General features: G+C 44.2%; 1 protein-coding gene across 2 annotated transcripts in view; it reads right to left on the bottom strand.

Annotated features, from left to right (window-relative positions):
- Positions 1-12,134, bottom strand: part of LOC137615189 (dynamin-binding protein-like) — a 228,203-nt gene that overhangs the window by 119,362 nt on the left and 96,707 nt on the right. For both annotated transcript variants that reach the window (XM_068344831.1, XM_068344832.1), the window contains exons 10-11: positions 8,320-8,490; positions 7,704-7,825 (exon numbers count right to left, since the gene is read on the bottom strand). In XM_068344831.1, the coding sequence (XP_068200932.1) occupies positions 7,704-7,825; positions 8,320-8,490 (293 nt within the window). The remainder of the gene's footprint in view (positions 1-7,703; positions 7,826-8,319; positions 8,491-12,134) is intronic.

Here is a 12,134-nt window from a genome sequence, read left to right as displayed (position 1 = left end):
TGGAAACCTTCAGGAAACGCGCTACGTGTACCCAAAGAATACGCACTGCATGTATCCAAAGAATACGCGCTACGTGTACCCAAAGAATACACGCAGCTAGGACCAGGAGCCCTTGAGTACACAAATTGGCTGTATTCTATTGTAATAAATTGTACAGAAAAATATCTAACATTTTGAAAAAAGAAAAAGATTACATAAACAAATCCTTCTTCCCATAAAGCCTACTAAAATGTTTTTCTGACCTCTTACATGAATGAATACCCTGTATTTCATTAAGAATAGCAAACAAAGCACCATGTCAAATAAAAAAAAATAAATATTTGCCTCAATGTGTGCAATCTTGGCAGCCATTAACAATTATACTCATCACTTTCTCCAGAGACACACGATCAGTTTATAATTAATTTTTTCATGTTGGGCTGTGGGAGGTTCAGGTCTATTCATGTTGTAATTCCACAAGAGCCTTATTGGTATTTTCAGTCAGTTTTGCTTTCACATTATCAGCTTTGTTTTAAATTCATACAAATTTCTTTAAATTGTGTTCTTGATATATTAAATTAATAGAATTTAGTGAAAAATGTTATTTTCATTAGTAAAATAAATTTTTGAATATACTTACCCGATAATCATGTAGCTGTCAACTCTGTTGCCGACAGAAATCTACGGTCGGGATACACCAGCGATCGCTATACAGGTTGGGGTGAACACTACAGCGCCATCTGTGGTCAGGTACTCCAGTACTTCTTGTCAACACCACCTCAATTTTTTCCTCGGTCCACTGGTTCTCTATGGGGAGGAAGGGTGGGTCAATTAAATCATGATTATCGGGTAAGTATATTCAAAAATTTATTTTACTAATGAAAATAACATTTTTCAATATTAATCTTACCCGATAATCATGTAGCTGATTCACACCCAGGGTGGTGGGTGGAGACCAGCATACATGTTAACAAAGAAGCTAAGTATCCCGTATTTTATTTTATTAGTTATTCAAAAATAACATAAAATAAATAAGTACCTGGTAAGGAAGACGACTTGAACCATTACTCTGCCTTTATTAAGTACGTCTTCCTTACTGAGCGTAGCGGTCCTCTTAGGATGCTGAACGACTCTTAGGTGCTGAAGTATAAAGGGCTGCAACCCATACTAAAGGACCTCATCACAACCTTTAACCTCGGCGCTTCTCAAGAAAGAATTGACCACCCGCCAAATCAACAAGGATGTGGAAGGCTTCTTAGCCGACCGTACAACCCATAAAAAGTATTCAAGAGAAAGGTTAAAAAGGTTATGGGATTATGGGAATGTAGTGGCTGAGCCCCCGCCTACTACTGCATTCGTTGCTACGAATGGTCCCAGGGTGTAGCAGTTCTCGTAAAGAGACTGGACATCTTTGAGATAGAATGATGCGAACACTGACTTGCTTCTCCAATAGGTTGCATCCATAACACTCTGCAGAGAACGGTTCTGTTTGAGGGCCACTGAAGTAGCCACAGCTCTCACTTCATGTGTCCTTACCTTCAGCAAAGCAAGGTCTTCTTCCTTCAGATGAGAATGTGCTTCCCTAATCAGGAGCCTGAATAGGTAAGAAACTGAGTTCTTAGACCTTGGAAGAGAAGGCTTCTTGATAGCACACCATAAGGCTTCTGATTGTCCTCGTAAAGGTTATGACCTTTTTAGATAGTACCTAAGAGCTCTAACTGGGCAAAGTACTCTCTCCAGTTCGTCCCCCACCAAGTTGGATAGGCTTGGGATCTCGAACGACTTAGGCCAAGGACGTGAAGGAAGCTCGTTTTAGCAAAAAAACCGAGCTGCAAGGAACATGTAGCCGTTTCAGATGTGAAAACTATGTTCCTGCTGAAGGCGTGGATCTCACTTACTCTTTTAGCTGTTGTCAAGCACACGAGGAAAAGAGTTTTTAATGTGAGGTCCTTAAAAGAGGCTGATTGGAGAGGTTCAAATCTTGATGACATAAGGAACCTTAGGACCACGTCTAGATTCCAGCCTGGAGTGGACAACCGACGTTCCTTTGAGGTCTCAAAAGACCTAAGGAGGTCCTGTAGATCTTTGTTGGTGGAAAGATCCAAGCCTCTGTGGCAGAAAACCGCTGCCAACATACTTCTGTAACCCTTAATCGTAGGAGCTGAAAGGGATCTTACGTTCCTTAGATGTAACAGGAAGTCAGCAATCTGGGTTACAGTGGTACTGGATGAGGAAACTGCATTGGCCTTGTACCAGCTTCGGAAGACTTCCCCTTTAGACTGATAGACTCTGAGAGTGGATGTCCTCCTTGCTCTGGCAATCGCTCTGGCTGCCTCCTTCGAAAAGCCCCTAGCTCTTGAGAGTCTTTCGAAAGTCTGAAGGCAGTCAGACGAAGAGCGTGGAGGTTTGGATGTACCTTCTTTACGTGAGGTAGACGTAGAAGGTCCACTCCTAGAGGAAGAGTCCTGGGAATGTCGACCAGCCATTGCAGTACCTCTATGAACCATTCTCTCGCGGGCCAGAGCGGAGCCAACCAACGTCAGCCGTGTCCCTTTGCGAGAGGCGAACTTCTGAAGTACCCTGTTGACAATCTTGAACGGCGGGAATGCATACAGGTCGAGATGGGACCAATCCAGCAGAAAAGCATCCACGTGAACTGCTGCTGGGTCTGGAATCGGAGAACAATACAACGGGAGTCTCTAGGTTATCGAGGTAGCGAACAGATCTATGGTTGGCTGACCCCACAGGGCCCAAAGTCTGCTGCAAACATTCTTGTGAAGGGTCCACTCTGTGGGGATGACCTGACCCTTCCGGCTAAGGCGATCTGCCCTGACATTCATATCGCCCTGAATGAACCTCGTTACCAGCGTGAGCTTTCGATCTTTTAACCAGATGAGGAGGTCCCTTGCGATCTAGAACAACTTCCACGAATGAGTCCCTCCCTGCTTGGAGATGTAAGCCAAGGCTGTGGTGTTGTCAGAGTCCACCTCCACCACCTTGTTAAGCTGGAGGGACTTGAAGTTTATCAAGGCCAGATGAACCGCCAACAGCTCCTTGCAATAGATGTGAAGTGTCCTTAGCTCCTGATTCCATGTTCCCGAGCATTCCTGTCCGTCCAAAGTCGCACCCCAGCCCGTGTCTGATGCGTCAGAGAAGAGACGGCGGTCGGGTTTCTGAACAGCCAAAGGTAGACTTCCTTGAGAAGAAAGCTGTTCTTTCACCACGTGAGAGTAGACCTCCTCTCTTCGGAAACAGGAACTGAGATCGTCTCTAGCGTCATGTCCTTTATCCAGTGAGCCGCTAGATGATACTGAAGGGGGCGGAGGTGGCGTCTCCCTAACTCGATGAACAGGGCCAGCGATGAAAGTGTCCCTGTTAGACTCATCCACTACCTGACTGAGCATCGGTTCCTTCTCAGCATGCTCTGGATGCAATCTAGGGCTTAGTAGATCCTTGGGGCCGACGGAAAAGCCCGAAAAGCTCGACTCTGAAGATCCATACCCAGGTAGACAATGGTCTGGGATGGGACGAGCTGGGACTCCTCAAAATTGACCAGGAGGCCCAGTTCCTTGGTCAGATCCATAGTCCATCTGAGAATCTCCAGACAGCGACGACTTGTGGGAGCTCTTAAAAGCTAGTCGTCTGACGGAGCCGGACACAAGATCATGGTACTGCTGCACAGTCTGTGAACTGTCAACCATGGGGAAGCGAGGGAGTACAGCGACAACCCGAAGCTGTCTAGACTGTCTGGGTCGTACAGACAACTCCTTATCGGGTTGCTGAGGTTGCCGCACTGCGTCACAACAAGTCACTTCTGCTGGTTGTTGAACGTCTTCCCAGTGACACACTGACTCCGTAAACAAAAAAATCCTCTAACAAGGACTAAGCTTGGACTGCATGTCTTGCAACAAAGCTCAAGGTCTATGGGAGCAGGTGTGGTAACAGACGGGGTTAGCGACTGAAGTGGAACCATTACCCTCCCTGGAAGCATGTTATGCTTAAATAAAAGTCCATAGGAGGCTAAGCAGCTAAAGGCTCCTCTCCAAATGACAGAGTCCTCAAGGGAATATCAGAAGGAGGGAGAATAGCACTTTCTCATCTACAGGAACCATATCCGAGAAAAGCTAAGTTCTCTCAGTGAGGGTTTCACTGGTGCAAAAGCAGCAGACTAGAAGGCAACGTTATGAAACTGCTTGACAGTCTAGTGAGTTGGCAACAACCAAAGATGTGTGACTGAGGAGCATGCGGTAAGGTATGCAGAGCATGCTGTATGCAGAGCATGCTGTAAGGTAAGCAGAGCATGTTGCATGGCGTGCGGCTTATGCTGCATGGGATGAGGCTCATGCTGCATGGGATGAGGCTCATGCTGCATGGTATGAGGCTCATGCTGCATGGGATGAGGCTCATGCTGCAAGGGATGAGGTTCATGCCGCATGCGTTGAGGAGGATGCCGCATAGTATGAGGCTCCTGCCTCATGGGTTGAGGCGGTTGCCGCATAGCATGAGGCTCCTGCCTCATGGTTTGAGGAGGATGCCGCATAGCATGAGGCTCCTCATAGCATGAGACTCCTGCCTCATGGGTTGAGGAGGATGCCGCATAGCATGAGGCTCCTGCCTCATGGGTTGAGGAGGATGCCGCATAGCATGAGGCTGCCTCATGGGTAGAGGAGGTTGCCGCATAGCATGAGGCTCCTGCCTCATGGGTTGAGGAGGATGCCGCATAGCATGAGGCTCCTGCCTCATGGTTTGAGGAGGATGCCGCATAGCATGAGGCTCCTGTGAGGTTCCTGCCTCAAGAGTTGCGTCTGCCTCAAGGGTTGAGGAGGTAGCTGCGCAGAGAGAGGCTCATGCTGTGAAGAATGCGGTTGCTGCATGCGTTGAGGCGGCTGCCTCATAGCATGAGGTTCCTGCCTCAAGAGTTGCGTCTGCCTCAAGGGTTGAGGAGGTGGCTGCGCAGAGAGAGGCTCTTGCCTCAAGAGTTGAGGCTCTTGCCTCAAGAGTTGAGGTTCTTGCCTCAAGAGTTGAGGTTCTTGCCTCAAGAGTTGAGGCTCTTGCCTCAAGAGTTGAGGTTCTTGCCTCAAGAGTTGAGGTTCTTGCCTCAAGAGTTGAGGCTCTTGCCTCAAGAGTTGAGGTTCTTGCCTCAAGAGTTGAGGCTCTTGCCTCAAGAGTTGAGGTTCTTGCCTCAAGAGTTGAGGCTCTTGCCTCAAGAGTTGAGGTTCTTGCCTCAAGAGTTGAGGCTCTTGCCTCAAGAGTTGAGGCGGTTGCCGCATAGCATGAGGCTCCTGCCTCAAGGAAAGTGGAGGTTGCTGCATAGCGCTGGTACCTGGCAACTCCCAATGCGGCAGCTCACGCATGGAGGCAGGAGGAGCCTCAACATCATACGTCTGGCAGGGTGGACTGCGCAGAGGTGGAGGAGCGCTCGCAGGAGGAGGTGTGCTAACCTTCTCTGCCTGAAACTCCTGCATCAACACCGCAAGCTGACACTGCATTGTCTGCAGCATAGACCACTAGAGTTTAAGAAAGACAACAACAAACGGAGCTACTGTCCGTTGAGACTGAGGGTCTAAAACAGCTGGTGCGGCAACAGACGGAGTTACTGCCTGTTGCGATACCACCTTGCCTCTCTGGGAGGTGTGCAGTTGTCGTACTGCAGCAAGTCCGAACTGACCCAGTGCTAATGGCACCACCTAGGAGTTGGACTTGCGCGGAAGGGACCGACTTGCACTTAAAAGCTGCAAGATTTGGTCCATGGTTTCTGCGAGAAACCTCTTCCGCAGACGAGGAATAAAAGGGCTCTCTCGTCCTTGTGTGGGTGGGGTGATCACGTCGGCTATGTGAGTTGGTTACACCCGAAACCACGGAGGGAAACGTCTGTTCGTCGATCAAGGCCTGATGAACCCATAAGTCCTTCGACGTTACTTCTCCCCTGCTTGGGAGCTTGTAAGAGGTCCCAGACTAGGCGAACAACTGGCACGAACAGACGAACCCTCGAACGCAACACTGTAACACTTTGCGCTTATCACTTTATCACTTTTGATTTTCTGTTTGCACTTATTTCACTGAACTCGAAACTTTAAGTGGTTTGTACCTGAAACACGCAATTCTATCCTTCATTAAAAGTCAGTAATTGCGAAAACAGTATTACAATGTAACAGAAAAACATAATGAAAGATAAAGAATTCAGTGGCTGGAAAAGAGACTAAACACTAGATCAAATAAACTACGTTTAAAATCTCTCACCGCATAAAGCCTGAGAACAAGAATAAAACTCTAGAAACGTTTACCTTCTTCCCCTAAAGAGACTAGGGAGAAGAGCAAAAACGAAAACAACGTTACCCGCTTGAACGAAACGTTTATCCTCCTCTCTCTCCCTCCGTCACTATCTCTCTCTCTCTCTCTCTTGACTTAGAACCTGAGAGATGAGCCCAATTATATATATCGTTAAAACATATTATTGTTAAAGGAAAAAAAACTGAAAGATTTCCCAAATAAAAAGTTCCTTTATTAGAATTAAAACCATTTAAGCTAAGAAAGAATGAACAAAACGATAGAATCGTTCTACTCTTACTGCAACGTGACACCGTGAATACTCTCTCTCTATCTTAACGATAGAGCGCAAGTTGAACGTTCTGAACGTCAACAACTGCAGAGACAAAACAAAACGTTAGTTCAACTTTGAAAACAGTACGAGACTATCAAAGAAATTCTTTCAAAAACATTAAAATAGCATAATATGTTAACAGGTAAAAACGAAATGACGGGCTCAATGTTAATTAACTTCGGTTCCAAGAAAAGACCGCCTACTATTAGGAAAGGTCGAATATAAACAAATATAAAAATTAATTTTAATAAGTTTATAATAAAAGGAAGTTAATCGAAGAGGCCTATAAAAGGCGGAGAGATATAAAATAAATCTATAACTTTTGTTAAGCAAAATTAAGAAAGAGAGTCTATACTCTCTTCGACACCAACACTTCCGTCTAAGGGAAGGGTCGGCCATTAAAAGTGAAAGAGAGTTCATACTCTCTTCGTCACCAAAATTAAATAAAAAATTAAATCAAATTAATTCCAAAAACTTGCTAAGCTAATGATAAAGCTTCCTGAATAGCGAAGGCTAAACTCTAGAGCAAATACATCACCAAATCGTGAGCAAAAACTCCAGAATCAACAGCGTATCCATGTAGGTCTAGCCGGAGGCACGACAGAGGAAAAATTGAGGTGGTGTTGACAAGAAGTACTGGAGTACCTGACCACAGATGGCGCTGTGGTGTTCACCCCAACCTGTATAGCGATCGCTGGCGTATCCCGACCGTAGATTTCTGTCGGCAACAGAGTTGACAGCTACATGATTATCGGGTAAGATTAATATTGAAAACTGCAGAATTTTTCAGGTCATAATTACAATTTTCTATGGGAGCTTATTGTATTATTGTTTAAGACTTTGGTGTACTTTACTTACATAGCTTACCATGTAAATCTATTACAGTATAGCATAAAAAATCATCTGAATTCATTAAATCTTTGGAGCGAATGTTGTACATGCATAAAAAACATTTGCCAAACAATCTTATACACAAGGTCAACTCTATGCAACAAATCTTAAAATTCCTCTCTCAAGAAATTCAAAACAATTCTGAATTCAAACATCCCAAAACCTAGAACTTACTGTATACAATCTAATCTAATAATTCTTAAAGAAACTAAAACACTGTAAGCATACTTACTTCAAAACCCTCTGCACAGGTTTTATGAGAACAGATCTCATATCCATCAGCTGTATTTTGTGTTGCTGTAATTCGCTCAACACCCACTGAAGAAATGCTGCAGGATCAGGCTCTTGTGCATACTGATAATTAAAAAAACATGGTCTTAGTTACCTGACATGAAGAAAAGATCACTGATAAGGCTCTTCATTTAGTAAATAAACTGCAGTTAGATTAATACTCAGGTATTTATCTAAAGTCAAAGATTCCTGTTAGCATAATCAAAGTTTAACAATACAGTATACTGTAGTATAAAAAAGCAAAAATATGGGGCAGCAACTTCAGACTTTAATGAACCTAACAATGAACATTATAAAAAACACAAAACTCTCAACTAACATATTTTGATGAGGCCCTCAATGAAGAGTATTATCACTCACAATATCACTGCCTCTCTCAGAATAATAAACTGAACCATTAATATACAGTCATTTATATAAAAGGACCAATTTTACTAACAAAACACATTTATTAACCAAAACAAAACAGTATTTCACACACTTATGAGTTAGCATATATTAGATTTATGCTAACAAACACTCAAAAAAAATCTATGGAAAGACAAGCCATAACAAACCTTTTTAAGCAAAGGCTCAGCTGCAACATTGTGGTTTGAGCAGTAGATTTTGTAAACATCACAGAGATCTGGGGCACAAAGAAGGAAGACTCGACCTATTTGCAGATTCTCATCAGTATCATATGCAACACTATCAAGATGAGAAAGAAGCTTTTTTGCTGCACTTACAACCTAAAAATGGAGATATGAGCAAAATAAAATTTTAAATTACATTGGTACCATAAACAAAAATAAAAAAAATCATCTTAATTTAATCATTTGATACTGCACTGAACACAGCAGTGTTAGCCAAGAATAGAACACTACAGTAAAGTCAAAAGATGAAGAATTTCCAATGTTTTTCTCTATGCTGATTATCAGTTATAGAATGAGCCCACTTACACTCGACATCAGTCACTCAGTGTCGTAGTTGTTTTAGTAGTACTTTGGTCAAGGCACCAGCCAACATTTGAAATATTACCTCTAGAGAGTTATAGGATGCTTCAAGGACTGGCCTATTAGTTTGGCATTGGAGCATTATCTAATTACAGCCCTTTTCTTTGCCTACACATTTACCGAATAGGCAGGCATAATCCTTGCACACTCTACTCTTTCCTCACACATTTAACATCAATAAGCATACCACACCTCAAAACCTCAACTATGCTCATAACTACTGTAACTCTCAAGTAGCTCTTAAGCTAGGGTGTGCAGCTCTTCTAGAAAGTCACCCTAAAATTCAACTAATTTTCTCTAGCCTTCGATAGTGCCATAGGCTCTGTACCATTAGTAAATCCAAAGACTCCCTCAACTGGGGGATACTTAACAGATTGGATAAATGGACTACTAAGGAATTCTAAAAAATGATATTTTAATTATAAAATAAATTTTTGAATATACTTACCCGGTGAATATATAGCTGCAACTCTGTTGCTCGACAGACAAACTCTACGGAAAAAACTCGCCAGCGATCGCTACACAGGTTGCGGGTGTGCCCAACAGCGCCATCTGTCGACCAGATACCCAGCTCTTATGTAAACAAAGACTCAATTTTCTCCTCGTCCCACTGCGTCTCTATTGGGGAGGAAGGGAGGGTCATTTAATTTATATATTCACCGGGTAAGTATATTCAAAAATTTATTTTATAATTAAAATATCATTTTTAAATATTTAACTTAGCCGGTGAATATATAGCTGATTCACACCCAGGATGGTGGGTAGAGACCAGTAATATATGTTTACATTTTATGAGCTAAGAGTTTTTTATTTCATTTTAGAAGTTATCAAAATAACAAAAACAAAATAAATAGGTACCTGGTAAGGAAGTCGACTTGAACAATTACTCTGCCTTTTAAGTACGTCTTCCTTACGGAGCCTCGCGATCCTCTTAGGATGCTGATCGACTCCTAGGAGCTGAAGTATCAAGGGTTGCAACCCATACAACAGGACCTCATCAAACCCCTAATCTAGGCGCTCTCAAGAAATGACTTTGACCACCCGCCAAATCAACCAGGATGCGAAAGGCTTCTTAGCCTTCCGGACAACCCAAAAAAAACAACATTTCAAGAGACAGATTAAAAGGATATGGAATTAGGGAATTGTAGTGGTTGAGCCCTCACCCACTACTGCACTCGCTGCTACGAATGGTCCCAGTGTGTAGCAGTTCTCGTAAAGAGACTGGACATCTTTCAAGTAAAATGACGCGAACACTGACTTGCTTCTCCAATAGGTTGCGTCCATTATACTTTGCAGAGATATATTTTGCTTAAAGGCCACGGAAGTTGTTACAGCTCTAACTTCGTGCGTCTTCACCTTAAGCAAAGTTCGGTCTTCCTCACTCAGATGTGAATGAGCTTCTCGTATTAACAATCTGATAAAGTCTGACCAAGCATTCTTTGACATAGGCAAGGATGGTTTCTTAACTGAACACCATAAAGCTTCAGATTGGCCTCGTAAAGGTTTAGTACGCTTTAAATAGAACTTAAGAGCTCTAACAGGGCATAAGACTCTTTCTAGTTCATTGCCTACGATCTCCGATAAGCTGGGAATATCGAAAGATTTAGGCCAAGGCCGAGAAGGCAGCTCATTTTTGGCTAGAAAACCAAGTTGCAGCGAACAAGTGGCTTTTTCCGACGAAAATCCGATGTTCTTGCTGAAGGCATGAATCTCACTGACTCTTTTAGCCGAGGCTAAGCATACCAGGAAAAGAGTCTTAAGAGTGAGATCTTTCAGGGAGGCTGATTGTAACGGCTCCAACCTGTCTGACATGAGGAATCTTAGTACCACGTCTAAATTCCATCCAGGGGTAGCCAAACGACGCTCCTTGGTGGTCTCAAAAGACTTAAGGAGGTCTTGCAGATCTTTATGTTTGGAAAGATCTAAGCCTCTATGCCGGAAGACCGATGCCAACATGCTTCTGTAGCCCTTGATAGTGGGAGCTGAAAGGGATCGTCCTTTTCTCAGGTATAAGAGAAAATCAGCTATTTGAGCTACAGAGGTACTGGTCGAGGATACAGAAACTGACTTGCACCAGTCTCGGAAGACTTCCCACTTCGATTGGTAGACTCTAATGGAAGACGCTCTCCTTGCTCTAGCAATCGCACTGGCTGCCTCCTTCGAAAAGCCTCTAGCTCTCGAGAGTCTTTTGATAGTCTGAAGGCAGTCAGACGAAGAGCGTGGAGGCTTTGGAGTACCTTCTTTACGTGTGGCTGACGTAGAAGGTCTACCCTTAGAGGAAGACTTCTGGGAACGTCTACTAACCATCGAAGTATCTCGGTGAACCATTCTCTCGCGGGCCAGAGGGAAGCAACTAACGTCAACCTTGTCCCTTCGTGAGAGGCGAACTTCTGCAGTACCTTGTTGACAATCTTGAACGGTGGGAATGCATAGAGATCCAGATGTGACCAATCTAGGAGGAAAGCATCTATATGTATTGCTGCTGGGTCCGGGACTGGAGAGCAATAGATTGGAAGCCTCTTGGTCAGCGAGGTTGCAAAGAGATCTATGGATGGTTTACCCCAAGTGGCCCAAAGTCTCTTGCACACATCCTTGTGGAGGGTCCATTCGGTTGGAATTACTTGCCCTTTCCGACTGAGACAATCTGCTATGACGTTCAAGTCGCCTTGGATGAACCTCGTTACTAGGGAGATGTCTTGACCTTTTGACCAGATGAGCAGGTCCCTTGCGATCTCGTACAACGTCAGTGAGTGGGTACCTCCTTGTTTGGAGATGTATGCCAAGGCCGTGGTGTTGTCCGAGTTTACTTCCACCACTTTGCCTCGAAGGAGAGACTTGAAGCTTTTCAAGGCCAGATGTACTGCCAACAGCTCCTTGCAGTTGATATGCATGCTCCTCTGACTCGAGTTCCACAGTCCTGAGCATTCCCGACCGTCTAGTGTCGCGCCCTAGCCTACGTCCGATGCGTCCGAGAAGAGAACGTGGTTGGGAGTCTGAACAGCCAGGGGAAGACCCTCTCTTAGGTTGATATTGTCCTTCCACCAAGTCAGACAAGACTTTATCTTTTCGGAAATCGGGATCGAGACCGCTTCTAGCGTCTTGTCCTTTTTCCAGTGAAAAGCTAGATGGTATTGAAGAGGACGGAGGTGTAGTCTTCCTAGTGACACAAATTGTTCCACGGATGACAGCGTCCCTACCAGACTCATCCACAGCCTGACTGAGCAGCGTTCCTTCTTCAGCATCTTCTGGATGGATAGCAGGGCTTGATCTATTCTGGGGGCTGATCGTCTTGTTGTTCAGCAACGTCCTCATCAGAGGGTTCCTCATCCGAAAACTGATGAGGAAACGGCAACGGAGTGGGCAACGTCTGGCTCGCTGAG

Source organism: Palaemon carinicauda, chromosome 21 (genome assembly GCF_036898095.1).
Source record: "Palaemon carinicauda isolate YSFRI2023 chromosome 21, ASM3689809v2, whole genome shotgun sequence".
NCBI lineage: Eukaryota > Metazoa > Arthropoda > Malacostraca > Decapoda > Palaemonidae > Palaemon > Palaemon carinicauda.
The sequence above is the reverse complement of the archived record's forward strand: the minus strand, read 5'-3'. Positions and strand labels throughout refer to the sequence as shown.